The sequence below is a fragment of the Lagopus leucura genome, unplaced genomic scaffold (assembly GCF_019238085.1).
Source record: "Lagopus leucura isolate 7727_CA_CO unplaced genomic scaffold, USGS_WTPT01 Super-Scaffold_739, whole genome shotgun sequence".
Classification (NCBI taxonomy): Eukaryota; Metazoa; Chordata; class Aves; order Galliformes; family Phasianidae; genus Lagopus; species Lagopus leucura.
Window position 1 is genome coordinate 11,053,903 of NW_024962255.1, and position 24,212 is coordinate 11,078,114.

A 24,212-nucleotide genomic window follows, 5' to 3' on the forward strand; every position below is an offset into this window, starting at 1 on the left:
GATGGATGGATGGATGGATGGATGGATGGATGGATGGATGGATGGATTTGGGGCAGACTGGGGTCACCCCAGGCAGAGTTCCTCCCACCAACACCACTCCCACGCCAACCACTGCTCACCGTTTAACCCTCTCTCCAATCCCCACTGCTGATGCCGTCCTACTGCTCGTCCCCGACCCAGCTCACCCTCCTCGCAGCCCCGAATCCTCCCTACCACCCCCCAGCTCAGTCCCCCGTACCTGGGCCGCCGGCGGCCAGGCAGCCGTGCAGCGGGACGAGGCAGGAGAGCACCAGCCGCAGATAATCCATTTGGGGCCGGCGGCTGCGGGGCGGGCGGGGCTCACAGAGCTCGGCGCCCGCCTCCCCCGCGCCGCCGCCGCCGCCGCCGCTGCCCGGGGCCGGGGCCGCTGCCTGCGGGGAACGGGCGGCGCCGAGCTGCGCGCCCGCGGCCAACGCCGCCGCCGTGAGGGCAGCACGGGGCGGGCCGGGGCGGAGCCTGGGGAGGGTGGGGAGATGGGCAGGGGACGGGAGGGGGAAATAGGGGCAGCGAAAGGGGAGGTGGAAACAAAAGGGAGGCGGTATTGAAGTGAAGGAAAAGTACGCGAAAAGTTAAAGGGGAGAAGGAAAAATAGCAAATCGAAAGAAAAATGGAAATTTTAAAGAAAAGAGGGGGAAAAAAGGGAAAAAAAAAAAAAAAAGGGAATAAAGAGCACGAAAGTGGAAGAAGAGAAAGAAAGAAGGGGGAAAAAAGTGGAAAAAGGAGAAAAAAGAGTGGAAAAAAAAAGAAAAAATAAAAAAGGGAAAATAAAAGAGGGGTGGGAGGAAAGAAAAAAAGGAGGAAAAAGAGGAGGATAAAAAAAGAAAAAAGGAGGAGGAAAAAAAAGAAAAAGTATAAAAAGGAAAAAAACAGCAAAAAAGACAAAAGGAAAATAAAAGGAGGAAAAAAGAAAGAAAAAAAGGAGAAAATGTGGAGGATAAAAAGAAAAAAAAAAAAGGAGGATAAAAAAGAAAAGGAGGAAAAGAAGAAAAAGGGAAAAATAAGGAAAAAAAGAAATAAATGAGAAAGGAAAAAAGAGAAAAAAAGAAAATGAAAGGGAAAAAAAAGAAAAAAGAGACAAAAAAAGTGGAAAAAAAAAGAAGAAAAAAAGGAGACAAAAAAATGGAGGGAAAAGAGCAAGAAAAAGAAAAGAGGAAAACATATTAAAGAAAACCAAATAAAGAGCATACAAAATGTACAAAATAAAAACCAAAGAAATAGCAGAAGAAAAAGAGCAGGGGGAAAAAAAGCAATAAAGAGAAGAGGTTAAAAAGAGCAAGAAATCGGCAAAAGAAAAAGCAAAGGGAAACAACAAAAAATTAATAATGAAGGCAGAACAATTTTTTTGTTAAAAAAAAAAAAAGTAAAATAGCAAAGATTTTGAAAAGAGAAAAAAAAAAAAAAAAAAAGTAGAAAATTTACAAAGTTGTTGGTGTGCATTTCATGCACTGCATGACCTCATCCCTCAGGCATGCCGGCCCCGATTAGATTAAAACCCAAAATATTTACTGCCGCCGCGCTGGGGGCAGAAGGCACGCATTGGGAGTGCAGCCCCAGCCTGTAGGGCTGCATGGGGGCCTGTGGGGGAAAGCCCCATGGAGGTGTGGGGAGCTGCTGGGGAGGCCACCATGCCTGGACAAGAGCGTGGCACCGCAGGGCTCGGTGCTGGAGGCCCTGGGCTTGGCCTCCACGCCGTGTTCCCATCGTGCCAAACAACAGGAGGCCGCCGTGGAGTGGGAGCAATGCAGAAAGAGGGATCTGTCCGTCCTTCAAGATGGAGATGTCGTCCTTTGGGTCAGGCTGCCCAGAGCCCCGACCAACCCAACCATCAGCCCTTCCCGTGCAATGGGAACGGACCGAAGGAGGTCTGTTCCTGCAGCGCTGGGCAGCTGCCAGAGCCTGCTGGGAAAGGAGAGGGGAAAAAGTTGCTCTCCTTCTAGGAACGGCCGCTCCAGCCAACAGAAACCCCCTGCCATCCCAAATGTCTGGGGGGACCCCAATGGCAATGTGGGGTGGTGGGGATGGGGCGTGACACAGTGAACCATGGGCTCCCACAGGGCTGGGTTTGACCGCAAGCCACCCAGCAGGCAGATATTCCAAACAAATAGCAGAGAACTGAAGAGATGAGTGCAACGAACAAGGCCAGCTCTGCACAGCCTCCCTGGAGATGCACCTTCCCCTTATTCATTTTTAATCACATCCCGCTTACTGCTGCGTGAAGCCCAAAGCCACACTCTGTGTCTCCTCCTCCCCATCCCCTGGGGCTTTGCTCATCCCCACACTGCTCATCACTCCTGCACAGCCACACATCCCACCGCGCTCCTTCGTCTCAATGCAGGGAAGATCAATTTTTCATGTGTGCAGCCTTTCTCCTCACTATGTGCAAAGAAACACTGCTTCAAGCCCACACTCTGCACCGTGCCCCCAACTTCTTTGATTGCTGCTGTTAATGGATGCAGTCTGGGGCTGCTGGGGGATGGCTTTATTTTTAGTTTTCCAAGCCCTGGCTCTGCAGAAGCATCTTAATTGCTATTCTTTAGCTGGAAAATGAAACACAGATGCGTTGCCTTACCGAGGTCCAGCAGCCTCCCGCGTGGCACAGAAGGGAAAACACGGGAACCTGCAGAGGCCTGCAGGGTCAGGGCTGTTCACCAATATTAGCCCAGCAAAAAAAAAAAAAAATCACTCTCAAAAGATGGAGGGGGACACTGCCCCATCGATGAATGGAGTGTCCAATGTGCAGGCAGCCCCCAACCTGCCCTCTGTGCCGCATCTACCTTCAAAGAGAAACTCCTTATGTATATATCACCTCGTTATACCCATGGATATTCAATTATACCCTTATTTGTGGCCTTTGAAATGGGATTAAACAAGAAGAAATACTTAAGCACTGACATGTTTCTGCACACATGAGCACGCCAGCCCCCAGCACACCATCTCCAGCAGGCAGAAGGCTGGGGAGGTGGCTGCAGTCCCTCCCCGCGCTGAGGGTCCCACATCCCATCCCTCCCACAAAGCCCGCGTTTACTGACGCAAATAGCTTTTTTCCATCAGTGGAACGTGGGTGTTTTCCTAAAGGCGTTGAGTTTCCACGTCCCACCCGGGCATCCTCTGGAGATGCTGTGGGGCACACCTCAAAGCAGAATTTCCTTCCCACTTGCAAACATCACCCTCCTTATCCCAATAACAGCGAGGGAGTGTGCTGGGGGACTGCTGGGAGCAGGCATTCCTGATCCCTGCAGAGCTGGGATGCCTGAGGCCGAGGGCGCTGAATGCCTGCACACTGCAGCCATGACGTTCCCACCCCAAAATAAATGGAGCACGGTCCCTTTTCACACCCAAATGCATTCATACCCATCAGCCCCTTTTCTTCCAGACAATTGCTTTTGGCCCATGTTGGAAATCACTTGTCACGAAGGTGGGAAAGCGGAAAGAAGCCTTTGAGACCCCAGTGCAGGTGATGCAAATCTCCAGCCTTCATTACTCAGATTAAAGGGCTGGAGGGCTGCAGCAATTAATGACTTGCTCATTAAGCCCCTGCTCAGCCTCCCCCCCTTGTTAGGGAGGGTGTGGGTGGGGGCACAGCCCACTCCTGCCTCTCATTATGAGTCCAGCCCAATCAGCAGAAAATACTCAGCAAAACAATGATGCAGCCAGAAAAAAAAAAAAATGCAAAACCAAAAGGCCCGCTTGAGCTGGAAAATCAAATGCTGTCGAGGGAACCTTGGGGGAAATCAGGGCACTTGCAGCCACAGCAGGAATTAAGCCAAGGAGGTTGTTTTTTTTTTTTTTTTTTTTTTTTTTTTTTTTTTTTAAATAATCTTATGCTATTTTTAAATAATTTTTTTCCAGGCTCCCCTTTCTGCTCTCCACTGTCTGCGCCTCCTGCTGCTGGCAGTGGATGAAAGCAGGCAGCTCCAGCCATCCCCAAGCACTGGGGTGCAAGCAGGAGAGAGCCCTGCGTCCCTTCTTGATCATTTTGCACCCAATTAAAAAAGAATCTATTCATTATGCCTATTATTTATGTTTTCAGGTGCACTCCAGATGTATTTTCTGAAGGCCTAATGCTTAGAGGCAGAATTCCCACTGTCTTTCCAAGTGCTGCCATTGAATATAGGACGCTCCGAGACTTCAACCACCATCAGACATTGGATGCTCCAATGTATTGCTACCTCCAGTGCCAGAAACAACTAAAAAAAAAAAATTAGCAAGAACAAGCAAATACCACCAGCTACTGAGAATTCCCAGTGTGCAAGGAGGGGGAAGGCTGCGAGTCCCAAAGCAAGCTACAGAGCTTTGGGTCTGGATATACACATACATGTCTGCATGCATACCTATACAAACACTTGTAAAATAAGTGTATGTGTACATGCTTACAAATATTGCTATGTCAGTATGCATACACATATATAGTCGCTCATGCTCCCTTGCTCACAAGCACCCGCACAGCTTCTTGTTTAATTTATAACATCTTTATTGCATCTTGAAGAACCCCTGACCCTAATCCTCATGCTCAGAGGCTCTCCCCTCCCTCCCTCTCCCCTCTTACTGGTTCTTTTTTTCCTCCCTTTTCATTTTGGGGGCACGCAGTCTCTGTCCCTACACGAAGTTCCCACGGCTGAGCCAGCCGGCCCTGCTCTGCGCCCTCCAGCGCCCGCGCAGCCTCCGCAGTGGCTCCTCATCCTCCAGCTGCTCCAGCTCGGGGAAGCCCAGCCCATCCAGCACCTCGTACACACCGGCCACGGCCGCCACCTGGAAGCACAGCAGAGGGTGAGGTAGTTTTGCTGCAGATGAACGGCCGCACAGCATCTCCTTGCGTGACCCAAGCCCACCGCGCCTGCATGGCACCGACCCCTCCCCAAGCCTTCCTCTGGCTGCCGCTGCTGGGTTTTATAAGCAGCTTTATGGTTTGTTAGCTTTGGCGCCCTTCCGGAAATAAAGTTACAATGTGGCCTTGTTGGGTTTTTATTTATTTATTTTTTTAAATAAAAACTGAAAGCACAGCGCTTGTGCTGGAGCCAAAGGGACCTTTGATGCTCAGTGGGGCACAGCATCTGCCCAAATGGGGCACCTGGGGAGGACATCTCAGATTTGAAGTCTTCCTGGAGGAGTCAAGAAGTCAGGGCAGGAGCAGAGACAAGCTGAGCATCCTAGCCTGGCTACAAGAACCTAGAAGCCAGGAATTTTTCCCCATCGCAAATTGGTGGCATTGGGCGAGGGATGAGGTTCTGTCACCTTGTAGAGGTGCAGTGTTTCCCTAACACTCAATGTGTCTTCACACACATAGGTTAATTAACAGCTTATTCAAGATACTGTGTTGAAATAGGAGCTTTCCCAGCGCTGGGAGCACAGCCCCAGACGTTGGGTCCTAAGAGCAAGAAGTAGCAGCAGGCTGGGTCCAACACACACTGCACACCTACCTGCGAATGATAGATAAGATCTCAGGCACCCTTCCTCCCCAAGCACTGCATTGCACCACATTTTGGCCCAAACAGAAGCTCTACCTCACGCATCCAGAGGCTGAAGGGCCGTTGCCAGGAGTCCTTCTTCTCCAGGTGTAGGTAAGCATTGAAGAGGATCAGGTAGATGTAGCGCTCCAGGTACTGCAGGCTCCGCAGCCGCAGCAGCCGCCGCTCCTGCTCATCCTTGCCTGACCGCCCCTGCAAGCACAAGGAAGGACAAGAATCTACTTGGCAGCCCAAGCTCTCATAGTGCTGTGGCTTGCAGCATACAAAAAGCCTCCCTTTGAGTCCTGCAACCCTCAGAAATAGAGGAGGTGTTACTAAACACGTGCCTGTGCCCAGCATCCTGCCTCTCTCCCCTTGCAAGCCATTCCCTACAGGTTTTGGAAACAAGTGTTCCCATCCTTGAAAACCATGCTTTGCTATTTTTCCTTCCCCAGCTGATGGTATTGCTATGAGTATGGCTCTAAATGTGATCAGTTCTGCACTGGGAAAGATGTCAGCCCCAGGTGTATGCATGGGTACTTGCACAGAGCAGATCCTGACAAGAACTTGGCTTCATGTTTGGTTAGAAAAGGTGGGAAACAGGCAGGAAACAACTGCATTAAAGACAACAACAATTGAGTAACATGACCCCACAGAAATGCCCACTAAACCAAGGAACCTAATGGATGTCATCATCTTGATGGATCATATGAACATGCAAGTCTTGTTGGATCTCTCTGCTGTAGCTGAGACTGAAGGAATCAGCTGGCTGTTGCTGCCAGCTTCTGCAGAAGCTCCCATCAAGGAAGCCTCCCCAAACAACACATCCTCCAGAAGCGGAAGGAAGGCATCAATCTATCTTTTCCTCCCAGTTTAGGATGGGAAGGAGTAGGAAAGAATATGAGCTGAGCACCAGAGCACATTTTCCTCCCATCCTGCTTGTCCTGACCCTGCAAAGTGTCCCTTGCAAGGCACCAAACGCTGCTCCCTTCAACCCAAGACTGAACAAAGAGCAGGATGCAACAAAAACCTGCCCACAGTGGGGCTACGTACACCTGGAAGCGCACACCTTTCTTCCAGTTTGCGCCTGCCAGTCAAAGCAGAGATGTCCCCATGGAGCTCGCCCATCCTGGGCTCAGATTTTGGGGAAAGAAAAAAAAAAAACTGCATTAAAAAATTTGCACACAACGCCTCCAAGGCAGTGATAAAAGGCTCTTCCTAAGGCAAGGGGAACAGGGCAGCGGATGACTCCCTGCTTATCTTCCTTCCCCACCAGGCCATCAGGGCAGACTGGATACAGCTGGCTGGGAAACAGGATATGGCCAAGGAACACCCATGCACTGCTCCTCACTGCCAAGTGCCAGCAAGGGCCACGAGGAGGTCGCGGGAACGGGCGGGCAGCCGCCTTCCAAAAAATAATAATGCTAATGAATGGGAGCAGCTCACACCATCATCACAGCTCTGCAAAGGCAAGGCTGCCAAGAAGCGCATGGCTCAGCCAGCTGCGACGCCCGGGTGTTCCTCCTCCTTGAGTCGGAGGAGCCAGAAGGAATGGAAGGAGAACAGGACAGAGCAGCCCTGCCCTCTGCCGGCTGCAGCAGGAGGGATGGGATGCAGGATTCAGCACAGCAAGGGATGCATGGGATGCTGAGCTTATTTGGACCACCACGACCCTCACGCCCCCATTGCTTTGGGTAAGGGACCACAATGAGTAGTAAATCCATCATCAACTTAATCTTCTGCTTTTTGCTCCTCACCCCATAACCAGTTGTGGTGAACAGAGCATGTGAGAGCTGTCAGGCTTTACTGTATTTTCCTGTTTTGATGGGGAAAAAAAAACAAACAAAAAAAAATCATGAAGGAACCCCAAAGCCACCACCCAAGGAACCCTGGTGACATGCCACATAGCTTCGGTGTGAAGTCCCACCCCTATCCATGATGTGGCTGCCCTATTTAGGTTCTGGTGGTTCAGCTGTATGGCAGAAAAGGGCATTGCTCACCTGCCGGTAGGTGCAGATGATGATTTCTCGGAGGTGGTAATGCATGGGTGTCATGGTCTCACTGACCGTGTCCAGGGCCATATCCACCTCCTTCTTCATCCGGTGACCGTCAGGCAGGAGTTGGACCACCTTCATCACTACCTAGAACACAGGTAGAGCAGGAGGAGCTTCACCTGCTGCTCTCAACCCAACCACTCCATGCCCATGCTCAACCCTCAAGACCAGGAAAGGACCATTCTCCCCCGAGCACATCTCAGGACTTTGGAGACTCTACAGCATGGGGCTACATTGGCTGCAGGACTCACCTCGAACTCCCCTTTAGTGTACTTGGCATCAGGCACACTCACAATCTCCTCATCACTCATCTCAGGGATGCCCTGCAGGAGTCAGAGAAGGACAGAGTGTTACACACTTGGCACATCTGAAATTTTACCCATCTACTCTGCAAGAGAACTACATCTCTCCCACCATTAACCCTTCATTCCTGCAGAGCCTCCCACCACTCCACAGGAACATGACAACATCTCCACTCCTTCTACAGTTCCTTTGTGGCTACACTGAGGCAACAAAAAGAGGAACTGTCCCTACAGCCCCCACCAGCTGGAAGCACTGGTACCCACATTGAAGTGCCAGAGCGTGAGGACAGCGATGACCATGGCTGTAGTGGTCCTGCCCCGGCCACTGGCACAGTTGAACACAAAGGCTGTCCGTGAGTCCTCAGCCAGAGCACTCTTCATCGCCTCCAGCAGCCGGTCAAAATCCTGTGAGAACAACACCAAGGGTTTTAAGGAGGGTGGTCACACCATAAAAAACAAACAAACAAACACAAAGGCAGCTTGAGGATGTGGTGGCAGTGCTGCTACCTGCTCCCTGGGAGCACAGAAGTCAGGGACTGGGATGCGCCGGTAGGTCAGGCCCTGGAAGGTGCTCTTGTGCTGGTTGAAGATTTCCTGCGTGGTCAGACAGCTCTTGAACATCTTCATCTGCTTCTCTGCTTCCAGGTAGACCTCCAGCCACTTCTGTGACTTCAGCAGGTCACCCTTCAGCGTGGACTCAAGTTTCTGCAAAGAACAGAGAAAACCTCACCACCAGAACTATCAAACCTACTCCTCTTCCACCCATTTCCCTTGGTTTTTTTTTTTTTTTTTTAATTTTATTTTTTATTTTTTATTTTTTATTTTTTATTTTGTTTTGGGTTTTTTTGTTTGTTTGTTTTGTTTTCTTTCCCCAGTATTTTTATGTTCTAAGATACAGCCTGACACAGACCCACACTCCAGGTTCTGGCCACCATTTCCCTCCAGGGACCTTTAGCACTGCCCTGCCCAAGACTCCAGAGAGCTTCTCCATGCAGCCAAGATGCTGCTGGCAGCAAAATCCCCTTCACCATCCAAACAAACAAAAATCAAACCAATAGCTATGGTGGGTGAGGGGCTAAGACTCATTTCCCAGGGACATCTCCCTCATGAGGGCTCAGCAGAGTGGGAGATGCCTTTTCCTCATAAGGGACATGATCTACACCTCTGTCCTACATCCAGTTATCTGCAGAAAGCTCACAGGAATGTAATGCAAGGTCAAATTTAGCTGAAATGGGCTATAGGGTAAAATTCTAGAGCAAAGAGACATGACAGAGGGAAGGAGGAGGCCTGAATCACCAGCCATGAACACACTGAGGAGCAGATTTCACACAAGCCCAGTGTGAAACCTTCGTGCATCCTTCCCTTGGCACTATTTGGGGCAAAGCCCCTGTGCTTCTGGTGATCTCCAGCAAAGATGCTCATATGCAAAGAGGAGATGCCTTCAACAAGCATTGCACCCAGAATGCATTACCCCAAGGCAGGACCAGGCACACCAAGGTGCACCCCAAAGCCCAGGCTCACCTCCAGCTGTTCAGGTGTGGATACCGGCACAGGGATGAGCTGGTCGAGGCTTCCTGGCTCCCTGAGTGTGTAGATTTGCTCATTCCCCTCCAGCACCACCTCTTCCCGCAGGCTGACCCACAAGATGTGCGAGTGCTTTCTCTTTGCATCTGTCAGGTACCGCAGGACGCTGCCAAGGGCCTGGAGGGAGGGGTAGCCAAGGTGAGGGGGTGGCACCCAAAGGGGTGGCCCTGCCTGCCACAAGGCACCTGCCTCTCACCTTGGAGCTGGGCTGTGCTGTCCCATAGACGGGCATCTTAGGCACTCGTCGGAAATTGGCTACGCTCATCTCCTTCACAGTGCTCAGCACATCTGGACAGAAGCGCTCATCCACCACCTGTGGCAGAACAGACAGGGCTGGGCACGTGGTGTGCACAAAGCATCACTAGGAACACACCCGTCCTGGCGGAAGAGATGGACCTGGAGGCCCAAGAATCAACCCCTTGCTTCTCCCACCCCACCAAACCTCCTTGAGGTTGAGCATCCCAAGACCACCCCCAGCAGACAACCAGCCCTGTCCCTACACCCAGGCAAGGCACTCACCAACACTCGCATCCCCTTGGTGATGAGGTCCCCGGAGACGGTAAGCTCAGAGGAGTTCATACTCGCCTGCAGCCGGTAGAGCTCAGGGTGCCGGCACATCCACCTGCTGAAGCTGAGGGCAAAGCCCAGGGGGTACTGCCGGCGGGGGGCCGGGGAGGGGGCACGCCATCAGCCTGGGCTCACCCCTCCCTCCCCCCACATGCTTCCAAAACTAACAATGGTGATGCCATCCTCCTCCCTTCAGCTTGAGACATCGCCCTGCCCTCCCACCACCCAGCCAGGAGACGTGGCCTTTACCTGCTCGTGAAGGTAGTAATTGAAGGCAATCAGGTAGAAATAGCGTTCAAGGCTCTGCAGAGTCCTCTGAAGGAAATATTCTTTGGTGCTGTTCCCCTAAAAGCAAACAACACACCGGGCATTCATCACATCCATAGCGGACCACAGGGCAGGAGCAGCTCCTGCTGGAGCCCTGGGACACTGGGCAGGAGAGCACCACATGCCTGCTGAAGAGGAGATAAGCAAGGAGCAAGCTGGCCCGAGGCAGTTTTTAAGTACTGTTTTGGGGGAAAGGAAGCAGAAATGCCATTTAAGTCCCTGGCCTTAAGAAGGTTTTTAGCATTTTCACACCAACTTCACCAAGCTGCTTCCAAATGAGGATGGCAGTGAAAAAAAACCACAGAACTGTATCTGGAATAGTATTTGGTGCCTTTTTCTTTTTTAATTTATATCTTTAAGTGAAACATTTCAATATTTTTCCATATTAAGAGATGCTTAGAGCTATAAATTTTTACTTCAGATCAAACAAAGCCTTTCCTTTCACCCAAGGACGCGCCGGGAGCAGGTCCAACATGATACAGCCTGCCTGCCTGCCTGTCCAGGAGATACAATGTCCAGATGCCACTGGGAGAGCAAGACCCAAACAGAGGGGTTTGATTAACACAAGATGCCAACACTGTCTTGGACACCACTATGGCCTCCAGGTGTGATGCTCCAGCCATCAGGCTTCCGTAAGAGCCATGGGGTTTCCCCAGAAACGAGTGGGCTTTCCCCTGGGGATGCAAGCTCAAAACCTCAGGACAAGCTGAAGAGCACCCAACTCTACACGAGGTTCTCGCAAAGCCTCTTTGGAGACTGTGGTCCGTGAGACAAACCCCAGGGGGACACACATAACCTGCCCCTACTGCCTACAAGCAAAAACCCCATCCTGGACATGATAGAAACCCTGTTAAGACATGCATTGCAGAAGATCCTTTCCTGCATCGCAGGCAGACTTGGCAAGCAGGCTTTGCGTGCTGCCAACGCAATGGCATTGAGTCATAAATATTTACTTGTGATCCACAAGACAAATCCGGCCTGCTGTCATTTATCAAGAGGCAGAACAGTACATTGGCTTCCAAAACTCACAACAGAACCCAGGAGCATGGAGTCACACCAGGGTCAGGCCAGGAAGGGCCAGGCACTGCAGGGATGGGACTGAGCATGCCACCCAAGACCCTGCATCACATCACTGTGCCATCACTGCAGCAGTTCAAACTCCTTTCCCCCCCACCCAACTCTCCGTGCCCGCAGAGTCCTTTCCTCTCCTTCTCTCCCCCCACCCACATCACCCAGCACATTTTCCTGGCCCCTCGCCATTGTTTAAACGTGCTCTTGCTACGTGCAGACTTCAAATAAACACTCCTCTGGGCTAATTTACAGCAATCCCCAGCCATTTGTTTTCCACTGTCAAAGACGACACAGAGCAGCCCTCCCCAGTGTGAATGGAGGGTCAGCCAGATCACCCTTTGCCCTCAAAGTGCCCAAGAAAGGCACCCATGGGTGCCCCTACATCTCTGTCCACACTTGGCCCCCTAGCCAAGAGTCTCCATGCTGCACACAACAGCATGTGCCACCACATGAAGCAGCACTAAGCAGATGCAGACCTGCCCTAGGAAATAAACAGGGAAGGATGGAATTTGGGGTTCCTCACTGTAGTGGCATGTTCGTCACACCCCAATGGAAAAATTCATCCCCAGAAAGGCTGGAAAGGGAGTAAAAAGTGGACTCAGATCTGGGATTCAAGTCTTCTCAGTTAGCCAAAAGAAGACTGACTGGAAAAGCCTGAAGAGATGCTGGATCCCAAACCACTCATTCTGCAGTTTTAAGGATAGCAAAAAATAAAGACACAGGGTATTATCTGTCTCAAAGGCATCTGTCAGAATCAGAGACACTGCTCAAAAAAAGAAGTCAGGTTTCCTTGAAGCTCCAGCCTGCTCAATTTCATGGCTCTTAAATAGGAAAAACCTTCACAACCTTCCAGGTTCACACACCCCTGGGAAGCTTCCAGAGCACAGGAAGTTTTGGATTTTTATAATTTACATTCTTCCTATCTGCTCATGAAAACATTTCTATAAATTACCATGCACAGAGCAGGGTTATAAAGGCAGCTGAGCAATCCTCTAATTAATGGCTCACTAAAAGGGGTCCTGACTGATGCTCCATGGCCCAGTTTTGGAGATGAGGATGTCACCCTAGCAGCAGTACCTGGATCTGGTAGTCTTCTCCAATCCCTTCCAGCTTCTTCTTGGACTCATAGATAGCTTCCTTCATGTCGTGCATCTCTGAGCAGGAGGCAATCACACTGTCCACCTTGAGCAGGGAGAGCCAGTGAGCAGAGGAAGCCCTCCTTGCCCATCCTGAGGTCAGCATGGGTTTGGCAGACTCCCCCCACTTACCTCCTCCACCATCTGTTGCCCTTTGGGTACCATCTCAATGAAGCTCTGGATGACCCGAAACCTGGCCCTTGGAGTCGTTTTGGCTGGATGCGGCGGGCTGCCCATGGAGAAAGGAGAAAAAGGCCATTAAACCAATGAGCACCATGGCCATCCTGGCCACCCTGGGACTGTCTCGCTTACTCAGGCTTTGGTGCTGCTCCCCGGTGATGGTAGAGGATAAGGGTGCCCAAGGCCATGCCCAAGTTGGTCCTGCCCACACCAGTCTGGCAGCTGAAGAGCAGTGCTGGCGGGGGGTAGCTGGGATCCCGCAGCAGCAGGCCAGGGCTCTCCTAGGAAGAGACAGGGATGGATGGTGCCCAGAGGCAGCAAGGAGAGCACAGGCATGGACATCTCCTCATGGTGACCAGGCTGATGTACAGCCCCATCAGTGATGATCCCTTCTTCCATGAATTAACGATGGGATCACCATTAGTTCCACTACCCATCCCCAGTCTTCCACACCAGGCCTGCCACCAAAAGCATTTGCATCAAACCCAGACCATTTCTCCCAAACAGGAATTCCCTGCAGGAATGCCAGGCGGCATGAGAAATGGTCACCTCCAGCAAGGACAAGCAGGGCACAATCACACGTACAAGCTCCCCATTATACAAAGCCAAAAAGGGAAGAAGGTAGACTCAGGGACCCCTCCAGCTGGTGCTTCCCCAGGCAGGCTACCTTGCACAGAAAGAACTTCTGTTTTATTTTAGAAGAGGGAAGACTATGGTGACACCAAGCCTGCACATTGGTTTGGTGACTGTCGTATATGAAGGGCTTGCAAAATAAAGTCTACCCAAAATTAATCAGCCTAAACAAGGAGCTACCAAGGCCAGGCTGGATGGGGCTGCGAGCAACTTGGTCTAGTGGGAGGGTCCTACAGCAGGGAGACTGGAATTTAGAGGTCCCCTCCAACCCAAACCATTCTATGATTCCAGGAGCATCTCCAGCACTCTGCCAGGGGTGGAGACGGCTCCTTTACTCAAGTGCAGAAGTAACCTTCGCACCAGTCCCAGAAAGCTGAGGAAGCAAATCCCACCCCAAAATCCCCATGGTTTTGCTTGGCTCACCCTAAGAAAACAGATGAAAGCATCAAACTGCTCCTCCAGAGGGGCCCCATCCACGGGCAGGGGCAGGCGGTGGTAGCGGTAGGTGGGCTGGAGGAAGATGGGCCGGCGATACACCTCCTCTGTCACATGGATGTCTTCCTCACCCTGCACCCGCACAGTGTGCGGCTCGTCCCGAAAGCGCTCAATGTCATTGTAGACATAGTAGACTCCTTCGCTCAGCTGTGCAAAGTCATGGATCTAGTGGAGATGGAGATTGCCATCAACGCCTGTGAGCCTGGTGGATGCTCATGGAGGCCCCATGCAGCATCTGTCTGCTTCAAACCCCTCCATGAGACATCCAAAGGTGGGGAATAGGCCCAATCCCCACCTCATTGCTTCTGATTTTATGCTTTCTTGGACACCCAAGGATACAGAGCTGCACGCTAGAAGATGGAGAACCCTATCAAGGCCCCAGCATCTCCCCCAGCCCATGGGGATCACCTCTTTGCGGATGGTGAGCTCCAGGTCTTCCACACGCAGCCTCCTCTGCAAACTGTGGAGGTTCTCATGGAGGTTCTCCTTGCCCCGTGGTGTGTAGGGCACAAAGTCACTCTCCACCCGCAAGAACAGCACGGGTTCCTCACGCACGCAGAAGACGACACACTCCTGGAAAGACGGCCACAGATGAGGGATACAGGGGATGACACCACACATGCAGCAGGGGAAAAGGCTTCCCAAAACTTTGTGCCAACCTTCTCCACAGACCAGCCAGCAGCTCTGGAGACGGAGCATTTCGGCCACTCTCCCCACAGATATCCCCTCGACTTCCACAACAATCTACAGATCCTCTCCCACAAACAAGAGCAGAAGCGCCCAGCTTTAAGGCCACGCTTGCTCCCGCTGCACCAACCTTGTGGCCTTCTCTCTGCAGCTTCTGCAGCACAAGCTTGAAGCCATTGAGGCTGGGCTGACCCATACCAAACACCGCATAGCCTCCTTTGGCTTGCCGGAAATTCGGAGCACCACTGGTGCTGGTAGTGTTCAAGACATCCAACTTGCTGTACACATCTCTGACCATGAAATATTTCCCCTGCAGGATAAGAAAGAAGATGGAACAGGATCCGAGCACAGGAAGCATGCGGGAGCAATGAGCAGCAATGCCAACCTGCACCAGGTAGTGCTCCAGTGTGGTCTCACAGATGCGTCCCACCGTGTAGTTGGCCTTCAGCAGGTCATCATGGATCTGGAACTCCTCCCTGCAGTTATACCTGGAGGAACCACATGCAGAAGGAGGTAAGGTTACCCAAAAACAAACAAGTAGGGTTTTCTTTTTGCCAAAAGCATGGAGAGACAGAGGAGCATGCAACAAAGGATAGAGAGGGTTTGAAATGAACCAAGAAAGGATAGTGTTCAATCTGGAGACAGCAAGAAGGGCTTGCAGGTAGCTGCTGGGACTCACGTGATGACCACTGGTGCCACTTTGTTGGTGATGATGGACTTGGCCTTGCTATTGTGCAGCCCGAGGGTCTGGAACGAGTGGATGCTCAGGGAGCGCTGGTCCTCCATGGTGCCAATGCCGTGCACACTCTCAAAGGCAGAGGCTGAGACCGTCTGCTGAGCCGTGCTGGCGGTCGTGCCCATCATCCACAGGCTGCACAGGGACAGAAAAACAGGGTTGAGGGGAGGGAGGGAGAATGGTAAATGGAGAGGAATTTTTTCAGCTGCCCCGCACGGCAAGGGGAGGCCCATTTCCGAAGAAACACGAACCCTGCCCTTCCCGTGCTCTCCAATTTCCTTCCCGCTCTCCTTATGGGCTTTCTTCCCCCCTTGTCCTCCAGGCAGGGTCCAGCCCCACCGTGGCTGAATTCCCAGCACGGCTTCTCTGCCATCAGGGCTGGGAAGAAGAGAAAAGGAGAAACCCTGGAGCCAGCCCCCAAAATGTGATGAGTCAGCAGATGGCACTGCAGAGTGACCTGCGGCTTCCCGTCCCGGCAGGACAGCCATTAGCCTCCTGTGCCCCAGCGCACTCCGCGAGCATGGAAAATGCTTGAAGAGCAGAGAAATATAGCTAAGTGCTCCAGCTCTCCGTGATTTCCTCCCAGGCTCATTCCCAGCACGCTGCATTTGTTGTTGCACACCGGGATCGCAGCTGGCTTTCCTGTGCACATATAGAGGCACATACATGTGCACGCCAACATGTGTGCTCATGCATGCACATCCTCAAGCGTGAACATGCATGTGCCTGCAGACATGTGCCTGCATGCATACAGAGGACTCCAAAGGGGAGCAGAGGACAGCCAGGAGCATCCCGCCACGCTCGGCCGCCCCAGGACAATGCTGTGCCTGTTCTTCCTGTTAAGCCCAGGAAGAAAAAGGCGCTTTTCTTGCTTCTGTAGCAAACGCACAGCACTGGGGCTCGGCTGCATGGACACAAATGTGCTGGGAGCTGTGTACTGATGTGTAACCGGTACCCCAACCCACAGATGCTTCTGCAGTCTGCTCGGCTGCCTTGCAAACAGGCTTTGTCACCAAGACCGGATTTTTGGCCACCTTGTAAAAAGCCATTTCTTTCCTCTAAACCAAAATAAATAAATCCCATTGCTTGTTTGCTACTTGCAAACCATACAGCCCTTCTCCACCAAAAGAAGAGCAGCGCTCCCACTCACTCTGACCTCGCCCCACTGTTTCCCACCGTGTCAGCCCCCACATATGGGTCCAACCCCCACGGCACGGGGAGCTGGCAGGGGCCCAAGGCCAGCACTAACAATAGCCTAAATATAGCGGGTGGGCCCAGCTGCAGGATGCATCTGCCACGGTGGGAGGAAGCGTGCACTTGCCCTGGCTGCCTCATTGTCAGCGGGAAGAGCGAGGACAAACAAACCACTGCTGCACCCCCAGCACTGCACTTCAGTTATGTATTTTAAAATATAGAGAGATTTTTTAATGTTTTTGGCAGGGAAGCACCTCACTGATCCTGGGCGTCCCACCCAGGTTTTACACTGTCTACAGCGGAACTAGTGCCACGGCCACTCGTCCTCTGTGAGCATAATACGGCCTCTCCCTGGGAGAAACCCCCAAATTACACCCTTCCCTGCAAGCTGCTCGTTTACAGCTTCCTAAATTAGGACGGCTATGCCATTACCAAAGGCACCGCACTGCTGGGGGAAAGCTTTGTGCCAAGCAGGCCATGGCCCTGAATTGCCCCAAAACCGGGGATTTAACCCCAAAATGGGAAACGTGCGGTGCTCTCCGGAGGGTCGTGGGGGTGGGCAGGAAGCACCGCCGGATGGAGCGGGGAGCACGCGGCATCACCGGAGGGAGGAAGTGATGGAGCGTGGTGCTGCCCCTGCTCTCTCATCCCTTTCTCCAAAAGCAAAAATACCTTGGGGGGGGGGGGGCGAAAAAAAAAAAAAAAAAAAACACACAAAAAAACAAAAAACAAAAAACGAAGAGATGGGACAGCACACCCTCTCCGATGCAGGGGGGAGCAAGCTGGATTTAGAGCGGTCAGTAAGAAAGCACCGGGAGGCACACTGAGTGGCTTAAAATACGTGTTTAAAAGTTGGAAAATGGGAAGGAATCAAGGCCATGCTCCTTTCGGGTTGCAAACTGGAGCTGAGCCCGATGACCGTAAGGGTCCCTTCCTACGGGGTCCCCCCGCAGCAGACTGCGCCGGAAGGAAGCGGCTCGCTTCAGCGCAAAGAAAGCTCAAAGAAAAGGTGAGAAATACCACCGCGGGGCGTCGGAAACGCAGCGCTCGCCCGGAGCTGCTCGGCTCCCAAACCCACCGAAACTAGCCAAGCCCACAGCGCTTCGCAGCGGTTCCCAGAAAGCTCGGAGCGGCACCCCGCGGGATAGCGACGCGAGAGCAGTCCCGCAGCATTGCAGGACGTGGCCAGGACTCTCGCCCCGTCGTTTTGCCCCGCGCACGGCGAGGGCAGCACGGGGCTCCCGGCCTGCGGTTCCCCCGGGAGAGCGACCGAGGGATGCAGACCCGAGCATCCCCGCAGCCCCCCCGCCCCGCCCTCCCAGCGCGGTACCTGGTGGCTCCGTGCGGCTCAGCGCTGCCGCGGGCGGCTCCGGGCCGGCCCCATCGGGGCTGCGGGGCCCGGGCTGGCGGAGCAGCCCCACGGCCGCCCACCACCTGCGTCCGCGCGTCCCTCCGGCCGTCGGTCCGGGTGCGGGGCGGGGCGGCGGGACGGGTTTAAGCGGCCCCGCTGCGGTCCGGCTCCGCCCGCTGCCGCCCGGCTCCGCCCGCATCCCGCCGTGGCACCGCCCCGCTCCCGAGGGCTGAGCCTGCGGCTGGGGGCGGGTCTCACGCCGCGGCCCCCAGGACCCCACGGAGCGTTCAGCCAGCAGCCCTTGGGGTCGGCACCTTTCCACTTTGGGACCCCACAGCTTACTGCAGCCCCTCGGGGTCTCCCTAGCACTTTGCCAGGGATCCAACCCGTTTCTCCTCGAGGTATCCCCCAGAGTGTAGGAGCACCCAGGCCCATTAGGGACCATTACCACACAGCAGTCCCTCGGTCACAGTTCCCATCCCTTGGGGATGCCCTGATACATTGTCCCCCTATCACCCTACAGCCTCCTGCACATTCATTGGATTGAATTAGAGAGTCATAAAGGTCGGAAAAGACCTCAGATCACTCGCTCCTACTGAGCCACATCCCCATTCCCTCTCCCCAGGCACCCACCACCTCCTGCACCCATCCCACTCCAGCATCACAGAGCCACCCAGCTGGCACATGTCCTCCCGGATGCCCCAGAACTGAGCTGTACATTTGTTTGTCCTTCCTCTGTAACCAGACAATCCACCTGAAGCACATCGGCCCCACAGGGAGGACTCAGGAGCCTTCCCCATTAGAGACCTGAAATGCCCCGGCCGTGCAGCAGGCACCGACAGCACAGTGCATAAATATTTACAGAAGCCCAAGAGGCTGAGGGAAAAGGGAGAAGGAGCTGTCGGTGTCACCAGGAAGGAGGGAAAGGAATGTAAACGCAGCCCGGAGGCAGCCCGAAAATGGTAAAGGCTGGGGAGCAGGGTGTGCCAGCAGCCCCAACACTGTGGAGCACTGAGGGCTTCCCCTGCCTGCGGGAGCCTGAGCTTTGTGGGCCCCAGCAACTCAGGTTTGCAGTCTGGCCTCTGCTCTGCAGCAGACTTCAGGCATCAGTTGGTAATGTGAACCCACAGTGATGCCATGCCCTGATGCTAAATGCATCTTCACGCTGAGCTTGGGGCAAAAATGCATGTCACACCAGCTTGTGGAATGGCTGGGAATTTGCAGTTTACTCAAGTCACACTGCTACGGGGCACTGCTGCAAACCTCTGGGTGAGATGGGGAACCCCAAAGCACCCCTCGCTCTCCTAAAGTTCAGAAAAGGAGGTGAAAAAGTGCATTGGCAGGTATCTGCCCTCTTTCCCTGCTCCAGGAAACCTTTTATCCTCCTCCAACGAGCTTTCCTTTCCTTGGCTGAACAGGGAGCCATTGAAGGCCTCTGAAGCACCTTTCCACCACGTCTGTTCCAGCGTTACACCTGGTTTTGGAAGCCACCATCAGAAAAAGCACATTTTGGATCCTTCTGGAACAGCTTTTTGACACAGCGCCTCGTGGTCATGCCATCTGCCGGGATGTCCCCAGCGGGACTTTCCTTGGTAGCTCTCCAGCTACACATCCAGGAACCTCCATGCCCCGCAGATGCTTCTGCCCTGCAAACATCCTGCTTTAGAAGAGCAATCACCACGTGGATAAATGGGGCTAAGGCCAAAGAAACCCCACACGTGTCACTGTCGTAGAACCAAGATCTTTATTGACCTCACTGTAACAGCAACCACCGGTGGGAGCTCTCCTCCTCCCGTGCAGGAGACAGGAAAACAAAAAAACCCACCGACAACCCTGAACAGCAGAGAAGCGGCCCCAAGACGCCGGGCACTCCTTGCTTTTCAGCCAGAATCCCGTTTAAAACAAAACAAAAAGAGAAAAATAATCAGTAGAAAGTCGTAGAAACGTCGTAGAAAGCTGTAGAAAGTTCGCTTTGTCCTTGATTGTTTTTTTTCTTGGCTCGCAGAGCAGCTGTCCCACAAGGCACCGCGTGGCTGATGGCCATCACCTTCCCCACGCTACACTGCGTCCCCCGGCTGCTCCGGGGCCGTGCCTGACCTCCGAGGGCCAGCATTTTAAGGAAAAATATATTTCTCTCTATATAACATATATATCTGTGTGTGTGTCACAAGCACTCAGCCGCACGCGCATCGTACTTCCACTCGCACTCGCTTGCTCACAGCGTCCCAAAAGCACCTGGCGATGAAGCCCACCCCAAACCCCATGGCACAGATTGGGGTTTGAGGGAAGAGACGCTGCCGCTCAGCCTTCCCTTCTCCCCGTATCGTGGTCGTCCCTCTTTTTAGTACCAAAAAGTGGAAAACTGAGGGCTTTGTGCCACGTGTGGCCCCTTAGAAATTGGGAGCCCAGGTGCCAGAGGGGACTAATCTGGACCCGAGAGTTTGCACTGCACAGAGGTGCCGGCGCCTTCCCAGTGCCGTGGCTGCTGAAACTTCCCAGGGAAGGCCCAGGATGGGAGCCCAGCAGGCAGCACCTCCATTTCCAGGCACTGTTCCTTAAGACCAGTTAAGAGAAGGGGATGGAGCGGGGCGATGCGGCAAAAGACCCAAACTAAACGGGAGGGAAAAAACAAACAAAAAAACAACAACGGACCAATAAACGGGGCAATGGCGAAGGAGAGCAGCGGACGCCTGGTCAGATGTCCATCTCGAACTGCGCGTCGTCCCCTGCAAGAGACACCAAGAGAGGCACGTGGGCATCCCACGGCTCGGGGACGCCCGGGAGGGGCCGCCCGCTTACCGGCCGCTGGCTTGCCGTCCTGACTGCTGGGGCTGGTGGGCTCGGCCTTGGGCTCGTCGCCGGCCCCGGGGCTGGTGACGCCGGGGATGTCGGGCAGCTGGCACGGCGGGGTCTGCGCCATGGGCGAGTTGCGGCGCTCCAGCAGGAACTTACGGTCGTAGATGATGCGGGTGCCTGCGGCGGGAGGGACGGGGGACGCGTCCGTGTCTCCTGGGCGCTCTCCCCCGCGGCGTGCCGCCCTTAGGGACCCCCGCCGACCCCGAACCCCTCCGCCCGCAGCCTCACCCCCTCCGGGTGGCACGGCCTAGCCTCCCTCCGGGGCCCAGCCGCGGGGAGCGCTGAAATCCGGGGCGCAGTTTAGGGCTTCACGCTCTTACCTCCCGGCGTGGTGGAGAAGAGCGTGCCGCCGGGCGTGGTGCAGCAGCCGGGCGGCAGCGAAGCGGCGTCTCCGTGCGGCGCGGGGCGGGCAGGGATGGCGCGGCTCTGGCTGTGCTGGCGGCCGCCCGCCGACGCCATGGCCCCGCGCTATTGTCCCCGCGGGGCGGGGCCGCGCCATCCCCGCCCGCCGCCACACGTGGTCCAGCGGGGAGGAGGGCTCCCGGCTCCCGGCTCTCGCGCGGGAGACCCGGGTTCGGCTCCCGGCGCGGGGAGCGGAGCCACGTGGCTCGGTCCGCACGGTTTTATCTCGGACGGGAGGCCGCCGGAGAGCCCTCGCCCTCCCCGCCGCCCCACGCGAAGCTCCGCTCCCGCGGAGCCCCGCGGATCCCGCGGATCGCACCCCCCCGCCCGCCCCGGCAGAGCACATGTCCCAGCGCTTTATTTTTAGCAGCGGGGAACGCCGCCTCCGTCTCGCCCGCGGTGTCCCCCCCCGGCCGCCCCCATGCAGAGAAGGATGGGCGAGGCGGTGGCCCGCGTGGCCAGGAGGGTGAACGAGACGGTGGAGAGCCAAGGCGACACGCTCGGTAAGGCCGCAGCCCCGGCGGGGTGCCGCGCCGCTCCGTCCCCGCACCACGCCGGGGTGCGGCGGGGCCCCGCCGTGCAGGAGGGCCGCGTGTTTGGCAGCCTGGGGCTGGGCGCTGTGCAGCTGCCCCCGCCGCTCACCCGCCTGTCCCCGCAGACCTGGCCGACTGTAAGCTGGTGGCTTTCCCCGCCGGCATCTACAAGGCGGTGCGCAGCGTCACGCAGGGCATCCACCGCATCTCGCTGGCTAACAACGAGCTGAAGGCTCTCGGCGCACGCTTCGCCATCACCTTCAGCCAGCTGCGAGGTAAGCGCGGGCCAGACTGCCGTCACAGGACCGCTGAGGTTGGGAAAGCCTTCTCAGCTCACCCAGCCCACCGCCCACATCCCTCAGTGCCACATCCCACGGCTCTGGAACGCAGTTGGTGGAGGGCAGCCGGCCCACGACATGGGAGTTGGAGTGCAGTGATCTTTAAGATCCAAGCCAAGCCATCCTATGATTCTATGACACTCCCCAGCACCTCGGGGTCTTTTGTGTAGTGAGGAGACAGGCTGTCAGCACACCAGCCTAGAGCAGATCTGTGTTACATACAGCTCCGCACAGCAGCCCTGGCTGCTGGAGGAGTCCCCCGCCGGGAGCTTTGCTGCAGAGAATGGAGGATCAGCTTTGTTCCCCTTCCAGAACTCAACCTGGAGGGCAACCTCCTGCACCGCCTGCCCCAGGAGCTGGGCTCCCTGCTGCACCTGCGCACCATCAACCTCGCCCACAACAAGTTCCGGCACTTCCCTGAGCCCCTGGCGGCTGCCCCTGCACTGGAGAGCATCAACCTGGAAGGGAATGAGATCACAGGTGAGAGGGAGGGGACTGGCGAGGAAAAGTGGTGGATGTAACCATCTCACCACCCCTCGGGGCTCCTCCATTTAATGGCTAATGGATGTATGGTCCACTGGGTTACTGTAGAGCCTCCAAAGGCTGAGCTTTTTGTATGATTTATGAGCTTTTTTTTTACATTTACCTCTTCTTCACTGTGCTCAACAGCAGAGTTGAGAACCCATTAGCATGAGCTTAGCCAGCACACATCTTCGTTCTCCTTGATGGCCATGCAAGCTTTGAGCCCTCTGCTTGCTGCTATGACTGGTAGAAGACCACCATCATCTCTGTCTTTGGAGATGATGCTGAAGCACCTGAAAGTTCATCCTCATGCTGTTATCTAGCAGCATATCATGTCTTAGTGGTGTGGAGATGAAGGTTTGTCCACCTTTTATGACTCAGGACCCAGGTTGCAACACTCAGCTCCATAACAAACTGAGTATCTTGCTCTGGATAAAAGCATGGTAGCCTACAGAAGGTGATGGAGGTTGATTGGTGGCGGCTTTGCACACCAGTTTGTGGTGCTGCCATCCCAACCACACGTAGTTCCTGGTTCTGCCCGTTCCCTTCTGCTGCACTGGAGACAAAACTGCTCTCAGGGCCAAACCAGGTTCAAGATATCTGCTGGAGGGGATCTCAGTCTTCTGGGAGGCGCTGAGCCACAGCTCAAGGCAGCGGGTGATGTTCTCTAGGGAAACAGGAGGATGAGCACATCGATTAGTGCCTGCCTGCAGCCCTAGGCTCCGGAAAGAGCCCTTCAGTGCTGCCAGCCACCCTTTCATCTCAAGGAGCTCTTAACCTGCAGAGTAGTGATGCATATATTAACGTCAGGGCTCTTAACCCTTTCCCTGCTCCTTGCAGTGATACCACAGCATTATTTTTCATGCTAGGGGTGATGCCACCAGGCAGCTGCACACTCCCCGGTTGGACCATCATTGGTTTCCTCCGATGCCTGCTGGTTCCCCAGCAGCCTTTCATCCCAGCGAGCTGGATTTTTTCACTGTTATCATTATATTCTGATCAAAGAAAAATTACCGCTGGCTTTAATTATGGAAGAGGCTTCTTGCTTTCTTTCTTGCTGTGTTTTAATGCCTGTTTTATCCTTTCCACCCATTCTGCTTGGTAAAGCAGGACAAGGAGGGGGAGCAGCTGGCAGCAGGGTGCAGGCAGCTGTAAGCATGGGCACTGCTGCTGCTCCTTGCTGCCCATGCATATTGCCATGAGCAGCACCAGGCTTTGCAGCTTCATTTAACCTGTTCTATTTTTGTTTTTTTGTTGTTGTTGTTGTTTTTTAATAAAAACACCCTCCCCTTCACAAATCCTGTTCCTTTTGTTCCCCCTTGCAGAGGTGCCAACAGAGGCACTGGCCACCATGTCCTCACTGCGGAGCCTCAACCTGCGTGCCAACCCTGTGTGCCCTGCTGTACGCCTTCTCGTCCAGCCCCTGGTCCCCTTTGAGCTGCTGCTGTCACCTGAGGGCAATGTCCCCACTGCCTGACATGACCCTGGTGCCTGGAGGAGTGCCCCCTGGCCCATGAGCTCCCCGTGGCTTCCAGCTGCTGGCATGATGTGCCCAATGCCTGATTAAATGTGTTATGTGCATTGTGTTCGCTGCATTGATGGATTATTGGTTGCCAGCAATGGGCTGGAAGGAGCCCAAGTCCCCACAGAGTCCCCGTGATCAGCACATGTGTACATGCGTTCAGGGTGGTGTCCCAGGGTCTCCCCATAGCTGCAAGGAGGGTGCCAAGGGACTGTGAGGATGTCACGGAGAGGATGCTG

At 54.3% G+C, this 24,212-nt stretch overlaps 4 protein-coding genes across 10 annotated transcripts in view; 1 reads left to right on the forward strand and 3 right to left on the reverse strand.

Annotated features, from left to right (window-relative positions):
- ADAMTS14 (ADAM metallopeptidase with thrombospondin type 1 motif 14) overlaps nt 1-308 on the reverse strand; it is a 20,656-nt gene extending 20,348 nt beyond the window's left edge. For all 6 annotated transcript variants that reach the window (XM_042863213.1, XM_042863212.1, XM_042863211.1 and 3 more), the window contains exon 1: nt 239-308. In XM_042863213.1, the coding sequence (XP_042719147.1) occupies nt 239-308 (70 nt within the window). The remainder of the gene's footprint in view (nt 1-238) is intronic.
- A 4,249-nt stretch (nt 309-4,557) lies between these two features.
- On the reverse strand, nt 4,558-17,837 carry PALD1 (phosphatase domain containing paladin 1). 2 transcript variants are annotated; one of them, XM_042863341.1, is made up of 19 exons: nt 17,780-17,837; nt 15,199-15,390; nt 14,905-15,007; nt 14,650-14,829; nt 14,241-14,405; nt 13,761-13,997; nt 12,837-12,985; nt 12,657-12,753; nt 12,466-12,570; nt 10,240-10,335; nt 9,943-10,077; nt 9,620-9,736; nt 9,361-9,540; nt 8,347-8,544; nt 8,104-8,244; nt 7,789-7,860; nt 7,484-7,624; nt 5,541-5,696; nt 4,558-4,788 (listed from the first exon to the last, which is right to left on the reverse strand). In XM_042863341.1, exons 2-19 carry the CDS (start codon nt 15,381-15,383, stop codon nt 4,636-4,638), a joined length of 2,610 nt encoding a protein of 869 aa, XP_042719275.1. In that variant the 5' UTR covers nt 15,384-15,390; nt 17,780-17,837; the 3' UTR covers nt 4,558-4,635. The 2 variants fall into 2 exon arrangements, with proteins under 2 accessions (XP_042719275.1, XP_042719276.1); XM_042863342.1 differs by lacking the exons at nt 4,558-4,788; nt 5,541-5,696 and adding an exon at nt 5,719-6,612.
- Nucleotides 17,838-19,521: 1,684 nt separating this feature from the next.
- Nucleotides 19,522-21,115, reverse strand: EIF4EBP2 (eukaryotic translation initiation factor 4E binding protein 2). The gene is made up of 3 exons (XM_042863148.1): nt 20,977-21,115; nt 20,600-20,773; nt 19,522-20,526 (listed from the first exon to the last, which is right to left on the reverse strand). The coding sequence occupies exons 1-3, from the start codon at nt 21,113-21,115 to the stop codon at nt 20,495-20,497; spliced, it is 345 nt and encodes a 114-aa protein (XP_042719082.1). The 3' UTR covers nt 19,522-20,494.
- Nucleotides 21,116-21,422: 307 nt separating this feature from the next.
- Nucleotides 21,423-24,037, forward strand: LRRC20 (leucine rich repeat containing 20). Its single transcript, XM_042863190.1, has 4 exons — nt 21,423-21,561; nt 21,717-21,866; nt 22,242-22,409; nt 23,777-24,037. The coding sequence occupies exons 1-4, from the start codon at nt 21,480-21,482 to the stop codon at nt 23,926-23,928; spliced, it is 552 nt and encodes a 183-aa protein (XP_042719124.1). The 5' UTR covers nt 21,423-21,479; the 3' UTR covers nt 23,929-24,037.
- Nucleotides 24,038-24,212: the final 175 nt, after the last annotated feature.